The 20,781-nt window shown below is 42.7% G+C and overlaps 1 protein-coding gene across 2 annotated transcripts in view; it reads right to left on the bottom strand.

The window, feature by feature from the left end:
• The window catches only part of ELMO1 (engulfment and cell motility 1), a 417,156-nt gene that overhangs the window by 191,433 nt on the left and 204,942 nt on the right, over window positions 1–20,781 (bottom strand). For both annotated transcript variants that reach the window (XM_084621572.1, XM_084621573.1), the window contains exon 15: window positions 4,157–4,265. In XM_084621572.1, the coding sequence (XP_084477698.1) occupies window positions 4,157–4,265 (109 nt within the window). The remainder of the gene's footprint in view (window positions 1–4,156; window positions 4,266–20,781) is intronic.

Here is a 20,781-nt window from a genome sequence, read left to right as displayed (position 1 = left end):
GTTTTGTTTGTTTTTTTTAATTTTAGTAAATGCTATAAGACACTATATTTCATTATGGCTTCGTAAATGACCGTATAATTGTAATTCCACGGAAACAACTATATTAAAAACACTAAGACTGCACAGTTAGATACTCACGAGTCATGAACTGTCACAGCATGTTCATCCTTACCTGGGTGCATGCATTACGAGGCAGTATTTAACCACACAGTGGACCAGATCCACAGCTGGTGTGAATGAGTGTAGCTTCATTGAAGCAATACATACCAACTGAAGAACCGGCCCAATGCTTTTTAATACTGAACCTTGGCTACATACTGTACACACTTACAGAAGAATCCCATGCAAAATACACTCTGCACGTGCAGAATATAGTTTTCAACAAGTTGTAACTTGATCAAAGCAAAACCAAATTTCACTACCCCGTCAGCAAGAGCTATTTCTAGATAAACACACACTTAAGCTGTACCGCTCCTCAAAAAAGGGGATAGGATTTCCTGTTTAATTGTTATTACTGGGCGGTACTAGATATGCTCATGTGACCAACAGGATAGACAGATAGATAAGCAGGCACTGCAGAGTGCCATTTAATGTGAGGGGCCATAGATTTCCCCCTCCCCCATCACCTGGCCATCCTTTTCCCCCTCCCCTCTCCCCTTGCCCAATAGCCTGACCCCAACCCCCAACCCCAGGTAAACATTAACTTTCTGTCTCTAATGGTTCAGCTCCTCCACAAAGGTGATAGGATTTTTTTTAAGATGCCAAAAATATATTTTCCCCTGCTTTATCTCTATGCTCAAACAGGACTGACAATAAACTTAAAAAAAAAACAAAAAAAACACAAGAGCTTAATTCAACCTCACCCCCCAAAGACCAGACATTGAAAAATGTTGAACCCAAAAGGTGAAAGCCTCCGGAAGTTACAAGTTCCTGAAATGAACAGTACCATACAAGATGATGGCCATTCTCATTAGAAACCAACTCCCTGCTGCCCACCCTGTCTCTCTTAACCTTTACTTCTCTGCACCAAACATTCTATCCCCGATACCTCTTATTGCCCACTTTTCCCAGGTTTGGATCTCTGTAGCGGGATGGTTACCCGCTCCTGCCCAGTGGGGCTTAAAAGCCAGCCCTGGGAGAGAGCCAGAGCTAAGGGCAAGAAAAGCTAGGCTGATTGCGGAAATGCCCACAGCTGGACCATGCCCCAATCAGGCCGCAGATGGGCCTGTAAAGGGGCTGCTAGGCTGAAGCTTAGCCAGTCTCTGTCTGTGTTCAGAGAGGGAAGGGGCCTGGCTGCAGGGACCTGAGGGAGTACCTAGAGTGGAGCAGGGCTGAGGGGGAAAGGTCAGGGGAGCTCCGGCCTGGAAACCCCCAGACTGCGAGGCCCAGATTAGGGCCTATTAGGTTCTGAGGTTGCAAGGGGGCAGCCCACGGATAGACAGAAATAGCAGGTCCAAACCCCTTCGCCTGTGATGAGTGGCTGATACACTGCAGTCTGCCCAGGGAGCGGGGCTAAGTGAGGATTGGCAGTAGCCAAGACTGAGGTGAAGTGGTGATAGTGGGTGGGGGGTTCCCCTGGGTGGGGAGACTGCAGCAGCACCCCAGACAAAAGGGTACCGGGTCCGGGAGGGACACGGGGGCCAGTAACAGGTGGATCACCAGATGGCAGAGGGCGCTCCGGAGGCTGACTAGCTAAATTCCAAGGACAACCAGCAGGAGGTGTCGTGGGGTGAGTCCGACTCTATTACAATCTCTTACTGCTCTCTTTTCCTGCCTTCCTTGAATCCTTCCTCCAAAACTCTCTATCAGATATGTGTTAGGGTTTTTTAAAAACCCCACAGAATTAACACACAATTCTTTATTGATTTTTATTAAATACTTTTAAGTGAATGGAAACAAACCAACCAACCTCACAATCTTTCTGTTGTAATGCACCTCTTCAAACAGGGTACTAAAAAGATTGACATGGAATGGTGGCATCACCATTTGAAGGAGCTATTCTAGTACTAATGATTACTGATGTTATTGTGCACTGGCAAACCACGGAGTGGGGAGAAACCATAAATCATGGAAAATCAGCAAAACGTATTATTTCCCCCCAAAAAAATTTACCAGCAGAGACTTCATACAAGTCAACTGTTGCACATATGAAACTCTTCAGTCTTATATCTTAGCCAGTGGCAGTACGATTATTCAGGGGGAGACACCCATGACAGCATATCCAACTACAATTCTCATTCTCTTCAGTCCTATTTCAGTAGTTCTGTAACAGTCAGTAGTCTGAACTATTCATTTACTGATCCGTTTATATTGTTCAGTGGGGTTTTTTTATGCTGGAATTAAAAGCTGATATTATGTTATTATCTTGGATGCATCACAGTCTGAGCAGCTATTTTGAAGGCTTTAAGTGATGGGCCAGCACAAGGCTATTCTCTGCACAGGGAAGAATTTCGCCTTTGGTGTACTGTTCTCTTGGCATGCTGCACTTAAAAGCATTAGATGAAGTATCAGCCAAGTCATACTTTCTAAATTGAACTTCTGATTTATGTTGCCGAGCCTGTGGGAATAACTGCCAAAGTAACACTTTCAGCCATTAGCTCTCGCTTTTCTGACTTCCTCAGTTTTGTTGCACATGGCTGTAGTGGGCTTGGGGGCAAGAGGAAAGGAAAGACTTCATTAGCATAGAGAATGTAGAAAAAATGCGTGCGGTAGAAATTAAATGGCAAAGTTGTGCTGCCAACATGGGCTGTATGGAAATGAAACTTGTGGCAATGTCTGTTGGCAAAGACAGGAACGATAATAATACTGATCTGTAACCAAAATGATACATAATACACTGAGTCATACATTGCTACACTATGCTAATTAAGAAATGAAAATGATAAACCTATACACAGAGAAAAACTATATATGTATAGTACTCACAACTAATTGTAAACCTCTTGAAATTATATCATTAATTTTGTATTGTAATTTTGTTGTTCTACAGTTCACTATTATAGTAAATCATATATGCAATAGCTGACATTTATGCAGAGCTTTAAATACTGTAATGTATTTACAAACTATGGGTTTACTTGCAGGGCCGGATTTACACCTTACGAGCCCTGAGGCACAGCATCTTCAGCGTGCACGTGCACATCCCCCCCCGCCCACAGCTGACCTTCGTGTTTTCCATAAAAAAATGGAACTTTTAACCCACTTTTAACTTTTAGTTGCCCCTAGAATGCCGGCACCCCTAGGCACATGCCTACTGTGCCTAATTGGAAATCTGGCCCTGCTTACTTGTGCAAATGTACATGTGTAGCCTCATTAAATCAATGGGACTGCTTACATGAGAAAGTATTCAGCAACCTAAGTAAGGGCTGCAGTATTGAATCTTTTATGTGGGGAACCTGAACATCACCCCCAAAATGTACTTATCTCTGGATAAAAGCTGACAACAGTCCAGCAGGACATAGCAATCCTGCACAATTTACAACAGCACGTCAAGAATATAATATTTTATTCAACTGACAAGAAAATGTAAATAGGAAGACTGTAATTACCCAAGTTAGAATTGCCCTAGAACACTGGAGTTACCATCATAATCATGCAAAAGTCAGAGGATCTTTCAGTGACCACAAGTAGCCGGGACCTCGTTATTATCTCTGAACCAAAAGACAGTACCCTCCAGTAGAAGTACTGGAACAGTGTTCTGGAAGTATCTTGCTGGGACACCAGTTCAGTCTGGACTTTGAGGGAAGTATGCCACCTACTGAATCCTAACACCAATAGATAGCTAGTATAATAACCCTAATGTACTAACAACACCCTTGTTAAGTGTCTGAAAGGATTTACAGTCAGGATGCCCGGTTCCCGTATTACACCCACACTTGGTAACGCACACTTTGCCAGAAAACACGGGAATTAATACAGCAAGTTGCAACTGGTACAATACCCATGTATAAGCATATACAAATCAGGATCACACTGTTTTGTACAAAAATAGCAAACGCTTCTGTTGAATCGAATTTATGTAGCATTCAATCCACTCAGACTACTGGGGACCCATGCATCACCACCAGAATAATAGTTTTGTGACAACAATGAAAAGAATCACACAGATCTTCATCTTAAACTGAAATGTTTGATTAAATAAACATGTTAGACTTACGTAGTTCTCCGACTTTCAGGATTTCACACAGCATCTTTGTCAGCTCGATGCTACTGCGGCCAAAGGGACATTCATGTTTGTCTTCTCGGCTGCTGTTTTCCAAGACAATCTGAAGTGGAAATCAAAATGGAAGTTGATTTATTTGAACAACATGTGTGTTGAAGAAATGTCCTCTATGCTCAGCATATACAGTGAAAGTCTGATTGCCTTAGTAATTTAAATCACAAAGTAACCTTGTTCTCATAAACTCAGGATTTTCATCCTAGATATTAGAAAAATAAATATCAAGATTATTTTTGAGGAATCTGTGGAAAGAAAGGAAGATATGTTCCGATCCATTTCACTGCTGCTGAGCTAAACACAGCCAATGGTCCCCCATGTTCAAATATGCCCATTTCTGAAGCACTGTCATTCTAATAGAACATTGCTGCTCTGGTTCCAACTCTGCATGCAAAAATCGGAATGGAAACCAGCGGCAAAGGAGCTGATCATTTTTACATTTAATTTTGTGTGTGCCATGAAAGAAAATTAGATTTTTTAAAAAAATAAATAGAACTATTAAAAAGAATAATAAGTACAAGAATAATCTTAATAATAAGAATAATAACTTTTTTGGTTCTGGGTCCATAAAGGCCTATACTAATAAAGCCTATTTAAGCCATATGAAAATAATAATAAGGTATGAAGTTGTGCTTATTGTATCTCTAATGCAGGTTTGTGCATGAAAAAGATTTTAGTAAATTATTCAGGAACAGTTCACTATAAAGGCTACCAGTGTAGCACAGCCAGGCTCTACAAGTCTTTTGGCCATCTGCTACATGACAGTGCAAACGCAGTGGAACACAGATTTAAAAAGAAAAAGAAAAATTCTGCACTTTATGAAGTGATGTAACTCTTATTTTGGACAGAGCCATCCCAACCACTACAGATGGTCTAAAATATCATTATAGAGAGGAGAGAATATTATTTATGAGAATACTACAGATTTTGCATAAACTGGGAGCGACTCATTTCTCATTTTGAACGCAAGAAAAGCAGGACAAATAGGGCCTGAAAACAAAAATTAATTCAAAATAGGTTTCTACTAAAAACTGGGCTTGTGATAACAAACTCTCATACCAGCTTTTAGAAAAGAAACAACGCAAGTGTCCTAAACAGCTACTGCCTGGCCAGAGGAAAAATATACGCCAAAGCAGATGTTTCCTAAGTACCATAGTACCTCAGATGCTCTCTCAATTTACTTGAGAAAGAAGGTGTTCAGACACTACTCTCTACTTGCTGTGATTTCTTTCTCTCAGCTTGCTTCCCAACCATACCCTTGCCTGGAAAAACTTTTTTTTAACATGGCATAGAACAGGGGTGGCCAACCTGAGCCTGAGAAGGAGCCAAAATTTACCAATGTACATTGCCAAAGAGCTACAGTAATAAGTCAGCAACCCTCCAGCAATCTCTCCCCCCGCACCTCCCACCCACCAGAAGCCCCGTTGATCAGCACCTCCCCCTTCCTCCCCGCACCTCCCGATCAGCTGTTTCATGGTGTGCAGGAGACTTGGAGGGGGAGGAATGAGGACATAGCAGGCTTGGGGAGGGGGTGGAGTAGGGGCAGGGCCTGTGGCAGAGCCAGGGGTTGAGCAGTGAGCACCGCCTCCGGCAAATTGGAAAGTTGGTGCCTGTAGCTCCAGCCCCGGAGTTGGTGCCTATAGCAGGAGCCGCATATTCACTTCTGAAGAGCCGCATGTGGCTCCGGAGCCACAGGTTGGCCACCCCTGGCATAGGAGAATTCAAAATGGCTTAATCCCATCACTGTGAGGCAAACCAAATCCATATTTTTAAAAAGCCTTAAAGACGGAAGCTTAGGACAAAATAACAAGCCTAACACAATCTTATTTTTCAGACATGGAACAACTGGGGATTTTGAGGTGGAGGACCAAGATTGGGGGCTGCACTGAGCCCTGTTAAAACAGCTAATTAAGAAATAAATCTTAGATACAATATTAATTCGTACATTTAAAAAAAATCATTGTGAAGCAGTTAAGGTTGCCAGACACATAACAATCACAAAAGCAAGAAATGAAAAGTTAAACCACCGCACAGAACACAACATCTATCTATAGACACATACCTTACCACTATCACAAAAAACACACCATAGACCACAACCTTAATTCATCCCTCACATGTCACCATCAGATGTAATGTACAGGGTATAATGCCAAGCTTTCAAAAACGCTTTCTCCACACTACCGCCTTGAACACCATACAGCAGTGAGAAGGAACAGGAGACGCAGTTGGACTGCCCTGCCCTTTATCACCTCGGACAAAACCATGAGGTGAAGCAAGGGTGCATGCACAGATCAACAGACGCTATTACTTTCAAATTCTCTGGCTCTGGATGCATGGCGTATGTGCGTAAACCCACAGTGGAATACAGTAGGGACCATCACCCAAAGAAGAACAAAAGGCTACTTATATACACAGGAGGAAAAAAGTTATGCTCCATTTTAAGGACATTTCAGACTGCAACCTTAATTGCAAAGAGCCTCTGCAATAAGATGTGCCTAATCAGCAAATCAATCAATGTATATTAACCAGGAAAAGACATTCCACAAAGAATTAAATACAAAAGCAATCCCTTCACCTCAGAAACCTTCCCACAAGAAGAGAGGGGAAAATGGGTTCTGAACTGTCCTCCAAAGATCAACAGACTCAGGCTTTGTCAGATAAGTGGAGGGAGACACATTCAGCTCTCAAGGGATGAAATCTTGGCCCCATTAAAGTTAATGGTAAAAGTCCCATTGACCTGAATGGAACCAGGATTTCACCTTGCTATCTTAGGCATTTCTGAAGCACCCATCACCTTGCCCTTACTGGAAAGTCTTATAGAATGTAACAAATGTTTTATATGATGATGAGTTAAAAACAAAATAAAAACACCCAAATGCTGTAGAATTTAATAGAGAATAACAGCCCCTGCCATAGAAATCTATATGATCGCTGTGACAAAGTTCCTCCACTGCCTTGGTGGGTCCTGCGCTTATTGGCAGATTTGCTCGCCTCAAAGATTCATGGCAGCCCTCAGTTTGGCCACTTTTTGCTAGTGGCTCAAACCTGCCCTTCACTCAGGTAACATCATCACTGGCCAGGTCAACTCCTCCTGTATCCAATAGGAAGATGTGGAGAACCTGGGCCTGCCCTCTGCTCCGGGTTCCAGCCCAGGGCCCTGTGGATCACAGCTGTCTACAGTGTTTCATGTAACACCTGTGTGACAGCTACAACTCCCTAGGCTACTTCCCCATGGCCTCCTCCCAACACCTTCTCTACCCTCACCACAGGACCTTCCTCCTGATGCCAGACAGCATTTGTACTCCTCAATCCTCCAGCAGCACACCCTCTCACTCTCAGCTCTTTGCACACCTCTCACTGACTGAAGTGAGGTCCTTTTTAAACCAGATGTCCTGATTAGCCTGCCTGTCTTAATTGATTCTAGCAGCTTCTTAATTGACTCCAGATGTCCTAATTAGCCTGCCTGCCTTAATTGATTCCAGCAAGTCCCTGATTGTTTTGGAACTGCCTGTGTTACCTTACCCAGGGAAAAGGGATCTGTTTAATCTGGGGCTAATATATCTGCCTTCTGTCACTCTCCTGTAGCCATCTTGCCCGACCCTGTCACATCGCTTAAAACCAATCAACCCACACCCTACAGAAAAGATTTCATTCTATAGGTTCTTACAATAATTCCTGTAGAATCCTAATTGTTTTATCTTTATTAAATCCTATAGGATTCTTCCACAAAGGTGGTATTTAATAGATGGGTTAAAGAATCACCAGTGAGTATGTCCTGCCACCTGCCTCCAGATATTTAGTCTCTTAGTGGATGTGCCCCAACTGATCTCGAACAGCATCAGTGGTACAGGAGGAGAAAGGCAGTCAGTCTCTTAGCCTCTGAGTAGTTCAATGCTCTGCTAGAGGAGTTCTTTTTTCTGCTAGAAGTTTAGGATTAAACTATGCCTAATTATTCAGTGCAATACCTGGATAACAGCTGTACCAAAACAAAGAAACACGTCTGCAATTTTTGTTTTACATTCCTGCAGCCACCCTTCAGGAACAAGTGAACATCTCTCCACTATGCATTCTGGATTAGTCATTCTGTTTTAGAGTCCTTCTCATAGGAAAAAGTGATCTGCTCCCAGACCCAAGTGCTGGAGATAGGATAGAATGATACAAGCAAAATGCAATGCTTCATCTCACGTTATTGAAATCACTTGTTTTATTTTTCTCTCTCATAATAAAAAATAAAATCTGCATACTGGACCGAGGGGCTGTTTTGACACAGATTTAGAGACAGCTAAGGAAAGTGAGTAATAAAATCAATGCGGAGAGAAAATGAAAGCGGAGGGAAAAAAGGCACCAGTCTTAGCAATATCACTGCTCCTGGCAAATGCATTTTGTTGAATTTCACATTAACCCAACGTGTTAACATTTCATGAGTGCATAAATATTTAATGGTAAAACTGTATCTTCGTATAATGTTAAAGCAGAATTACTGCAATCAATAAGAATGGCTGAGAAATAGTTGAGGTACTGTGTACTACTAAACACCAAATTAAATGGCAATTTGAGTAATCAATATGTAAAGCAGCTTCAGAATGCTCCTTTCTCCTTCCATTCAAGCAACCATCTTTTCACATTTTCTGTGTAGAACAAAGAAGACATGACACATAGTAAAGAATTTTCAAGCAAGGAAGATGGAAAAGGCATAGCTGCCGTTAAATATGTGGATGTAAATTCTACAGTTACAGATACTGATCTTTAATAAGCCACAATTACTGTAAAAAACAGCTCTTATAAACAGCCCAGAAGAAATAATTCCTAATCTTGGCAATAGATTTAAAACATTCATTAGTTTATCTGTAATACACTTTTCATAATTTAGGAATACCATATCCTGATGCAAAATAAAACATTAATAAAATACTGCTGACAAAGGCTGTATCTTTGTTTTATCTTTGTTTCCCTGAGCTCTCTGGTTGTGAAGGGGACAGAAATAGTCAGCGGGCAAACAGGTTTCTTTAGCAAATTGCTCAAAAACACTAGCAGGGAAAGAAATATATCTATGAAGTAATATACGGATCTAGACCAAAAATACTCATGCACCTTTGTATTAGATTTTATAACTTAGCTTGATGCATGATTCTGTTTATTTATTCCTCTAAGAAAAATTAACAGCCAAGGTATCACTAAACCCACATAATCCCTATTCAAATGGAAATCCACGGTTAAGATGCAACTCCTCTTGACCTCATCTCAGCCTTGAATTACCTGGCCGCTCTCTCCTTTCCTGGTACGGTACTACCTCCCTCAGTGTTTTCGGATGTTTATTATTTGCACGTGGTAGCATCTAGAGGCCCCAGTCAGGGATTTGGTCCTCCACGATTCTAAGTGCTGTATACACATTTAAAGAAAAGACAATCCTTACTCCACATTGTGGGAGTGCTGCATGCTGCTCATCCAGTTCTCTCCTTCATTTCCTTCTATTGCCAGCCCTCTCAATGCTCCAACAAAGAAACTGACAGGTGTGCAACTGTGATTCTCTCCCCCATACATACATTATGTGTATACCATACACTGTTATCAGAATGGTACAATTTAGGGAAATTGTACCATTCTGATAACAGTGTATGGTATACACATAATGGCTTAATCTTTTCTTGGATATGACCATTTGAGTAAAGTTCTGAAAATTTTTCACTGGACCTCAGTAGTTTTCTGAAAAGTCTTTTAACTGCTCCAACTGACAGAATTTGTTTACAGCCTCATAATTACCACAAAGCTATTGTGTACAACATTATCTGGTTTAACTAAACACAAGTTATGAAATTTAGAGCACAGGCTGGAACTCCAAACCTAACCCACAACTGTTTTAAGTATTTAAACCATAACTGGGAAATAAGCTCAGTTCTTGTTCAGAGACCACTACCCCTACACTGAGGCACTGTGAAGAAAGTTAAGACAACTGCTATGTGCAGTGCTCACAGTTTAAAAAGGATCCAGGATGGAGAAAAAGGTAAAAAGATATAAAGGGAAAGAGACCAAGGAAAAGGAAGAAAAACTACAGGGGAGAGCAAGCAGAAGAAACAATACGAGAGAAGAGGCTAGGGAGAGCTCAGAGGAAAGAAAAGAGAACGAAGAAACAACAAATAAAGGGGGAAAGTATAGCTAGAATACAGAATATGTGTACAATACAGAAGAGAGTAAAGCTAAAAAGGAAGACAAAATAAATCCTAAGAGGAACAAGTTGAAGATGTTACTGAAAAATAAGAAAATAAGAATGGGTTAAAGAAATGTGAAAGGGCAAGAGGAGACAATTTTTAAGAAAGTAAATGTTATTCCCCCCCCCCTTTTTTTTTTTAACCATTCCCACCAGTAATATTCTATAGCTAATTAAGGGGCAGGAATTGGAGAATATTGTTGCTGCAAATGTTGTCTTACTGTTTTATAATGTATTTTTCCAAATTATTTAATTTGTTCCACAGCAAATACTGCTTTCGCCCCCTAAATTTCAATCTTTACTGTGGAGTGGAGGGGAAAGTTTCCAAATACTTACTAAACAAAATCAAGGTGGGTCAGAGAGAGAAACGAAGGCCTTTGTTTACATTTGGAAATGGTACCATTTCAGTCATTGATTGTCAGCAATCGATATAGCTGACCTGGTGCTGACCATGGTTTGACCCTGTCTACACCTACAGCTAAACCTTAGACAGCAAAGGGTCAACTAAACTGATTGTTTAAATGATGCTTCTTTCTACAGCATCAAAGCTGGAAATGATAGACATTTATCCAGCAGTTGTCCTGGAGGGAGTCAGGCACCTTCTCCAGTAAACAAGAATGCTAGACATCCAACAGCCACGAACCCAACTAGGCATCGAGAAAGATATAGAGGAGGAAATTTCTTTCTTGGTACATGTGACTTTTTTTATACCGACTACTCTATATACTTTACAGTATGTTGATTATAATCAATAGGAACCATCACCCAAAACTCTTACAATAAACTGGTAACTGCAGGAAAAAAGTCCAAAACTACAGAGGATAGCATAGCAAAATCTCAAGTCTCATGCCAGAATCACAGAGATACAATGTAAAGTTTCCAGCAACAAACAGGAAACAAAAGTTTTACTTAACTGTTGCTGGAAACTTTACATCATTCCTTGGTGATCCTTCATTGACTATCATGCCATTGGAGCATGATGAGGTCCCTCAATATTGGGCAGAGACATATTTTTCATATCTGATCATAACATAACATTGAGCTAGACAAGGCAAGCAGCTTATATATTTTCAATTGACTTTTTATTAATAACTGAGAACAAAGTTATAAAGATGGGTATTGCCTTCATGATTTCCACCATCAAAATATAGAAGGAAGAAACTGGCAGCCAAATATTTTCCTTCAATGTTAAGAAATGAATTTAGCCAGTCCCCTAGTTCACACATTAAGGATGACATTGGCTCAAAGAATATTGCTCCAAAGCAAATTGTTGGTGGTATTTCTTAGATTCCTGCACTGAGCTATAGGTTTGCTAATACCACAGAGATTCATTATGACTGGGAATGAGATACAGAGTGAAGGACTAAAAGATTCACTACAGCTACAGTAATACAATAAATCCGAACATAGATGCTTTGACAGGCATCATGGCACTATTAACTATCAGTATTTCTCTACACTTGTTGTACAATAATATAGCCAAGCCCTACTTTTCTTGCAGTGTGTGACTGGCAAACATCAAAAGGAGATGTTGGCTAAGATAATAACCCTCACCAGATCCCATAGAAGCAATCTGGAAGTATTTGAATGCTAAAAGAAACATGACATTCTATCTTTTCTTCTCCTTTGCATTTTCTTACCATTGGTTATGTACAATGAACTTCTCTATCATTCCTGCCATGTCCAGATGCCTTAATTGCCTTGTCTGGAAATAGCTTTTCCTGATTGTGCTGGATAAGAGGCCCTATTATGGGAAGATAGGATTTCTGTCTTTCCCTTTCTCCACTCTGCCTTTGCTCCCAAAGCTTTTATCGTCATTTTCCTTTACATACATCCCACTGTCCTTCTAACCATCTTCCTCTTGTGTTGTCTCTGTAACCTCTCCTCCTACCTCTGTTATCTATTTGTTTTCCTTCCATCTTCCCATGTTGCTCCTTTTGCCTCCCCGTTCCTCAGCCCCCCATCTTTCTTCTCCAGCCTTCTACTGTGTATTCATGTGGAACAACTACAGCTTTGCAGGACAAAACAAAAAAATTACTACTCCCAGGCAAAGGGATTTGGATCACTGCCTATCATCCAGGGAAGGAGGAGCTTGGAGTGGTAGGCCAGAGGAGTTTGGACATCTTATTCAAATGGCAGTATCAGAGAAAGGCTGATCAGCCCTAAGGGAAATAATCTCTCTGATATAAGGAACTCAGCTGAAAAACCTTGCCTTTACTGAAAGGAAGCTAAGGTTTATCTACTGGATCAAGTTAAGGGCCACGGGTGATAAGTCTGTGATGGATCACCACATAGGGAAGTTGGGTGCAGAATATCCAACTGAGGGGTGAGGGGTGTCCTGTAGTCTGCTGCTCACAGGAAGAGCTGTCAAACAGGAGGCATGGACCACCAATATGGTTAGCCAGCCATGAAACAATGTGAAGCAGTCCTGTGGAAAAAATAAAATATGTGATCATGTAACTGAAGACTGTACCATAATGCATGTGCACCAGGGGTCAAAATTAAAGTTGAACATATCTGAATACCTTAAATCTGGTATTTCCTTCCTTTTGAGTGTTTGACCTTGCAACCTTAGTAACTTAGTGGGGGTTTTCCCCATACTTGTGTTTTGTATGGAATGTTTAGTTTGGCACCTGAAAATTATGAAGTTCTTCATATTGTTTTGTACTGAGCAATGGATACGCAGTATAATAAAATCAAATACTGCAATATTAGATGCTAATCTGGGATGTACCTTCAATTGTTCCTCATGGACAGTGCTGCACAATGAATAATTCCAGACTGAAAGAACCTTTCTGCTTGTCGGACTGTAGTGCCAACAGCATGGCATGCAGTCCAATTTCAGAGCCTTTGATGCTGCCTTGACATTATTCCTGCCAAATGTACATGAACAGTAAATTCCTTTTGTAGTGAAGCACAATGGATAACGCGACTGACTACGGATCAGGAGATTGCAAGTTCGACTCCTGCCCGGCTTGTAGCACGTGCCCCTGCTGCCCATCTGGTGTGGTGGCCCTGCTTTTGCGCCTCCCTTTGACCTCTTCCAACCAAACCAAATCACTCTAATGAAAGTTTCACAACAAACAGTAGGTCCATCCACCACTTCACCTTGGGAAATAGGATCAGAGCCTCTCTTTGCTTCCTGCAGGTGCTGAGGGTACTGGTGGTTGGAGGAGGGCCTTTGCAACACCATGCAGTGTCTCCTCTTCCCCCCTGGAGCCACTGAAGCAATAGCTGGAGCCAGAGATTCCTCCTTCCCCCAGTATTGAAGATAGGGTTGCCAGGTGTCTGTTTTTTGACCAGAATGCCCAGTTGAAAAGGACTCTGGCGGCTTTGGTCAGCACCACTGACTGGGCAGCTAAAAGTCCAGTTGGTGGCACAGCAGGCTCCCTACCTGGCTCCGTGCACCTCCTTGGAAGCTGCTGGCATGTTCAGCTCCTAGGTGTAGGGGAAGCCAAGGGGGCTCCGCATGCCACCCTCACACTGAGCACTGGCTCTGCAGTTCCCATTGGCCAGGAACTGTGGCCAATGGGAGCTGTGAGGATGACACCTGCAGACTTGGCACCATGCAGAGCCCCCTGGCTGCCCCTCCACCTAGAAGCCGGACGTGCCAGCAGCTTCCCAAAGGCTGCCTGAGGTAAGTGCCACCCAGAGCCTGCACTCGCTCCTGCACCCCAACTCCCTGCCCCAGCCCAGAGCCCCCTCCCAGCACCCAAACTCCCTCCCAAAGTCTGCACCCCGCAACCCTTCCCGCACCCCAACCCCCTGCCTCAGCCTTGAGCTCAAGCCCGCAATCTCCTCCCGAAACCCAACCCCCTGCCTCACCCCTGAGCCCCATCCTGCATGCCTTCATCCCTGGCCCCACTCTAGAGCCCATACCCCCAGCTGAAAGCCTCTCCCCCCCCACACACCCAACCCCCCTGCATCCTGAACCCCTCTGCCCCAGAGCCTGCACCCCAGCCAGAGCCTTCACCCCCTCCTGCACCTCAATCCCTTGCCCCAGACCTAAGCCCCGTCCTGCACTCCAAATCCCTTGGTCCCAGGCTAGAACTCCCTCCTGCACCCTCCTGCAAACTCCTCATCCTCAATCCCACCACAAAACCTGCACCCCCGCAACCCAGAGCCCATATCCCCCACACACCCCAACCCCTTGCCTCAGCCCCCTCCCACACTCCAAGCCTCTGCACCCCAACACTGTGATACAGACATGAGAAATGTCTAAATCAGTACTTCTCAAACTGTGGGTAAGGACCCCAAAGTGGGTCATGACACCATTTTAATGGGGTTGCCAGAACCAGCATTAGACTCACTGGGCCCCAGGGCTGAAGCCAAAGCCTGAGCCCTGCTGCCCAGGCCAAAGCCCAAGGGCTTCAGTCAAGGGCAGCAGGGTTCAGGCTCTGCCGTGCCCCTGCCCCCATCTGCCTGGGGCAACAGGGCTGCAACTCTGGCTCCACACACCCTCTCCCCCCACCCAGGGTCATGTCATAATTTTTGTTGTCAGAAGGGGGTCATGGTGCAATGAAGTTTGAGACCTGCTGGCCTAAATCAGTGTTTCACACCTGTGGGGTGGGCTGCAACATAGCACCAGACTAGTTCAGAGGATAAGATGGTGCACAGGGCAGAGGAGAGGGTCAGAGTGAGTGATAAAAGCTACACGACCCCATATCCTACACATACACACCACAAACCTCTGCAGAAACAGTAGTAGGTGGCTCCAAAAAAGCCACCTATCTTCTTTCCATGCTCCCATTATGGCACCCGAAGGACCTGATCCAAAGACTCCCATCAACTTCAGCGAGCTGTGGACCAGGACTTAATTTAGCTGGCAGCTCCCATGTACTGGGCCACAAGTTTAATCAGCAGCCCAAGCTGTTCTCAGCTCCCACAGAACTCAACTCAATCTTGCAGACACAAATGGCTGTTCCCAACCCCCAGAAATATGCAGCCTTCTGGTAAGTGAGGGAACAAGGAGGGGTAACAGAGCTACTGAGGGGGAGGAGTGTAAGATGTGAAAAAGAGTAAGATATGTGAAAGAACAGAAAAAAGAGTAAGAAATAAAAAGGAACAGAAAATAAAATAAAGACAAGGGGTGTGGGAGATGGAGAACAGGCAAAAGAAAATGGAGAAATAAAATAATGAGAGAAGGCAACAATAAAATAAAAATGGTTGGGAACCAATGACCTGGATAATAGGCTGTACATATTAGAAAAACAAATGCAACAAAGCTCACTTTTCTTATCAGCTTTAACAAAATGGAAATAAATTATATCCTTTTCCAATCATTTTGGGGGGTGGAAATAGGATTACAGGAATCAAACTAAATTTTATTTCAAAATTGCTCAAACTATATGGTGGACAACTCGTTCTGATCAGGATAGAATGAGTAGGCACAAGGAGGCTTTTGTGAATTGGTGGAAGGGTGTGTAGGAAGCCTCCTATACAACAAATGTATGGGTTATAAAATACACAGTCTGACTGTGACTCAACCCATTAAAGTTATGAATGATCTTCACAGAATGCCAGCAATGTTCATCTGCATCTTGTGGCTCAGAAACGACACCTCCTCCTCCTCCAAAATTTTTGAAGGCTCAAAGATGAAAAAAGAAAGGTAGTAGTTGAAGAAACCGCCTGCCTGTAAAGTGTATACCTGTATACATATGTAAGTGTATAGCAGTATATTACACCTTTGGATTACCGGACATAATCCTACTGACTAACAGTCACAGGGACTAAAAATGGTTTGCACTATTGCTTTCCCACCTAGTCAGTAGTTTTTAAACTACCAATGGTGACTGGCTAGCAATTCTCAGAGACATGGTCAGATTGGCCCTGTGAACTAACATATAAAACAGCAGTTCTCAACCAGGGGTCTAAGGCCCTCTGCGGGGCTGCGAGCAGGTTTCAGGGTATCCACCAAGCAGGGCTGGCATTAGACTCACTGGGACTCAGGGCAGAAAGCCAAAGCCACATCGCCCCAAGCCCCATCACCTGGGCCTCAAGCTCAAGTCAGATAACCTTAGCTTCATGGCGCCCCATGTGGTATGGGGCCTAGAGTTGCCAGGCATCCAGTTTTCTACCGGAACGCCTGGTCACCAATGTGCCCAGAGGTTGGAGGGACCTGGCAGATGCTTCCTCGGAGCCGTGGTAAATGTCGCCAGGACCCTGCACCCCATCCCCACCCCAAACCCCTGGCCCAGCCCAAAGCCCACTCCTACACTGCAACCCCCTCATCCCTGGCTCCACCTCCAGCCAGAGCCCTCATCCCCCCACCACCACAACCCTTCCCCAGCCCAGAACCCTCTCCTGCATCTCAAACCCCTCATCCCCAGCCCCACCACAGAGTCTGCACCCCCAGCCCAGAGCCCATACCCCCTTCCACACCCCAACCCTCTGCCCCAGACCGGTGAAAGTGAGTGAGGGTGTGGAAGAGTGAGCAACAGAGGGAGGGGGAATGGAGCGGGGACGGAGATTGGAAAAGGGGCGGGGCATGGGCAGAGCCTCAAAGAAGGGGAAGAGCAGGAGCAGGGCAGGGATGTTCTGTTTTGTGTGATTAGAAAGTTAGCAACCATAGTGGCGCCCCAGGCAATTGCCCTGCTTGCTATCCCCTGATACTGGACCCGGCTTTTATATGCAGAAAAACAGTTTTGTGGCACAGGTGGGCCATGGAATTTTTATAGCACGTTATGGGGGGCTCAGGAAAGGAAAGGCTGAGAACCCCTCATATAGAAAACTTATTGAGGTTAACTCTAATGCAGAGGGATAGCTGAAAAAAATACCTGGAGAATTTGGAGTATTTGAACTATTCCACACATGAAGCATGTTCCCTTGCTCTTCTGTTGTTTTTCACTCTTGGCAGAGCAGTAAAGAAGTCACAACTAAAGTAAGTAATAATAATCACCAAATAGTCTCAGGGGAGGAAAGTGCACCCAGCAGCATTTTGATTATACACATGTGATCAAACTCTCAGCTGCTGTGAATTGGCTCAGGTCCAGTGACTTCAATGGCAGCTTGGCCATTCACAACAGCTGACAATCTCATCCTTCATCTATAAATGGATCCACGTGACAAATTTGAAAAAGTTGCCAATACGATATTTACAATATCGATTTTACTTTCAGACATAAGCCATCATGAGAGTCTGAGAACAAGACATATATTATTGAAAACAAGACAGAATAACATCACAGACTATCTAAAAGATAGTAAATGAAATCCACTGTGATCTCAGTCTACTGCGAGTCTCTCCAGACAGATCTGCTAGTCAAATCAATACCACCTTGTGGTCAATGACATCAAAGGATGGCAAGAGACCTAAATGAATCAGTGTGGACAGCTTTCCTTTGTCCATCCCAAATTGGAGATCATCAGCTAATTTGACCAGTGCAGTATTTATATGATACATAGGCTAAAAATGTGATTGATAAGAATCTGGGAAATTCAGTGATGCCAGAGTTACCTGGTATTTTGCCTTTACTCAAGAACACATTCATGATTTCAAACAATAATGGACTCAATACCTCCGCATTTGATTTTACTAAACAGGAGAAACATGGTTCCAACTCACAAATAGCACCACTAAGGTCCCACCACTAGCAAAAACTAGTTGAAACTCAAGGTCAATGGAGATATATTTGTCTCCACCAGACACAATCTGACCCCAGGAAAACAGCAAGACCCATCAGAATCTGACTGAGCACAGCCAAGAAAAAATACAAAGAATTCATTGAGTTATACATCGCCCAGAACAGAAGCACTAGATGAGAATCATAGAGATGAGAACCCTTCTTTGCCTGCATAACAGCCACAACATGTTTCATTTGACTTGGCTTGGGAGAACAAAGACCAGCAGCAACACTCTATGCTCCCTCCCACGTTTGCATCTGCTGCAGGTCATCAGTATACCAAGGTGATCTGTGAAGGTGATCTATGGGAATGAGTCATTTAGAACCCAACGTATCAGTGATGAACAACCACCACCTTCATATTCTACTAGCTCACTAATACAGGAGACTAGAATCGCCTATAAACATCTAGAACCATTCTGGTTCCATTAATCTCCAGGGATAGACTAGTGAAATGGACACTCCATTTGTTACATCAATATAAGTATCCAAGCATGCACATACACAAAAACAAAGTAAGTCAGATACAAAGCTATATAGTTCACTCCTAATTGTATCTTGTTAAAAAAAAAAAATCATGGATTTCAAATAAAAAAGCCTTGCGCTATAGATCCTGTTGGGCCAAATTATTATGAATTTCTGTAACTGATGTGAATGAATGTGGCAAACATGAGTTTGGTATGACTTGGTACATCTGAACTTGCTAGAGGATTCTGGGAGCCGAATTCTCTTAGCATTAGATGAGTGATGTGAAAAATTACTGGAATTGCTGAAACTGCATTTGAAAGGTTAATAACGACTCAAGCTGCGTGTATGTTTCAACATTGAACTTTGGAATATCAGCCAAGGGGGACCAGCTCACAAAGTAAAGAAGACATAAAATCATGCGATCAGTGGGCTTGGTGCGAGCTGACATGGGTCAAAATGACCCTTTCTGGATGACATCATGCTAAGAGCCTAAGTGAATGATTGATGAGAGGGTAAGTGTTGATTGAGCTTTGGTTTGGGTCTGTTCTGCAGCCCCTCCTTCCAAAATATTAATTAGAATATACCAGTAATAAACGCCCACACAGCATATTTTTGGAGCATGAGACTCCTTTGAGAACAAAAGGGTATATATGCTAAGCACAGTAAATTAGCTAAGTTAGTGTTCCCCAATTAACATCTGAAGAGGTTTGAGACTGTGGGACAGAAGTCATCGGGGTAACCGAGACCCCACCTCGAGGAACATTTGTGGCAGAACCAGAGGTCGTCAGGGTAACCAATACATGCTTCGGGGGACCCTTGACAGATCAAGTACCTGAAAGGGGACAGAAGAGAAGAGAAAAAGTCTCCATCTAGAATTGGTAGATATACCTGCTTTGTTTGCCAGTCAGGATACCGTGTAAGGCCAACATAGTTACTGAGGGTTTATGCTTGTAGGCGCTGAGGCTTACTGGGGGGAAGATGTTTGCTATGTAATCTTAACTGCTTGTGTGATTCTTTGTCAAATAAATTACTGTGCATTAAGCATACTGTACCCGAGTCTCTCACTGGTACTGGTAATATCTGCCCAGCTGTGGGCCATTAAAGATCTGTTTCAACAGATCCCAGACAAAGCAATGAGGAAGTACAAGAGATTATAACCACAAAAAAAAAAAGGCATTTCCGGGGGCCACTTTTTACAGTAAGGAAAGTTTCAGCTCCATAGTACTGCAAGTTAGTTACAGGAAAATGTCATTTTAATGGAAAATCCCTGTACTGCATAGTATACATTTAAATGGTAACTTAATTTTATTGTAAAAAAATATTAGAAATTGCTGCTGAGGTGTTTTGGGTTGGGTGGGGAGGAACTTGTCTGCTCCATAAGAACAGGAAAAAAAGATTATCTGTCACAAAGCTTTATTCCAATCACTTGCTTCACTGTTAACTTTAATTACACACTATGAACTGTCCTATAATTATGCAACTTGGGAAACTGCCAATTTTTCCTTTTGAATGTTAAAAGTTCTTTAATTTCTTTCAAAGATTCAGTATTACTTCCATCAGTGAATACCATATATTACATGACTGCACCTTTTAAAAGCAGAGCCTCTAAGAATTGCAATGGATTTTGTAAGTGGAACATGAAAAACTGCTGTGTACTTTACTGAAGTCACTGATATCACCAAAGCCATTAGTTATCCAAAAGAAAAAAAAAAAAGGAGAAATGCTAATTCCGTAACAAACTTTTTTTTTTTTTTTTTAAACATACAGAAGGTAGCAAGGAAACCATATAATTAGAGACAACTGTGCTTTCTTTATACTAAACAACATTTTTCTAAAGAGGCCCCCCAATCACATTAAATGGTAAACAGGCAGTGAAATTCAATGACATTAACGTAAATGTCCAAATGAAAAACCCACAACTAGTTGAAAAACTGACTGGGGTAGAGGAGGAACAGAGTTGTATAAACAAAAGAACACATTCTATTATAGAGAGAAGTGTCTTGCTGAACTGTAGCCAGCAGAAAAAGAGAAGGAGGAGGAAAGGAATCAAAAGGCAGGAGGAGAAGGTTGTTCAGCTTTATTTGTTTTTAATTATTTCTATTTCAGAATTTCCACAACACTGTTTTCTTTCTTCTTTTAAGACACAGAGTTAACCACCCCCTCAATCTCCTTCTAACAGCCTTGTCACCAGGTCTTTTGCCACGTAATCCCCTAAACTTTGAAGGCCATTTTTTATTAAGCTCACTAGGCCTCCACCCTTTTATCTC

The sequence above is a fragment of the Lepidochelys olivacea genome (genome assembly GCF_965140295.1).
Source record: "Lepidochelys olivacea isolate rLepOli2 genome assembly, chromosome: 2".
Classification (NCBI taxonomy): domain Eukaryota; kingdom Metazoa; phylum Chordata; order Testudines; family Cheloniidae; genus Lepidochelys; species Lepidochelys olivacea.
The sequence above is the reverse complement of the archived record's forward strand: the minus strand, read 5'-3'. Positions and strand labels throughout refer to the sequence as shown.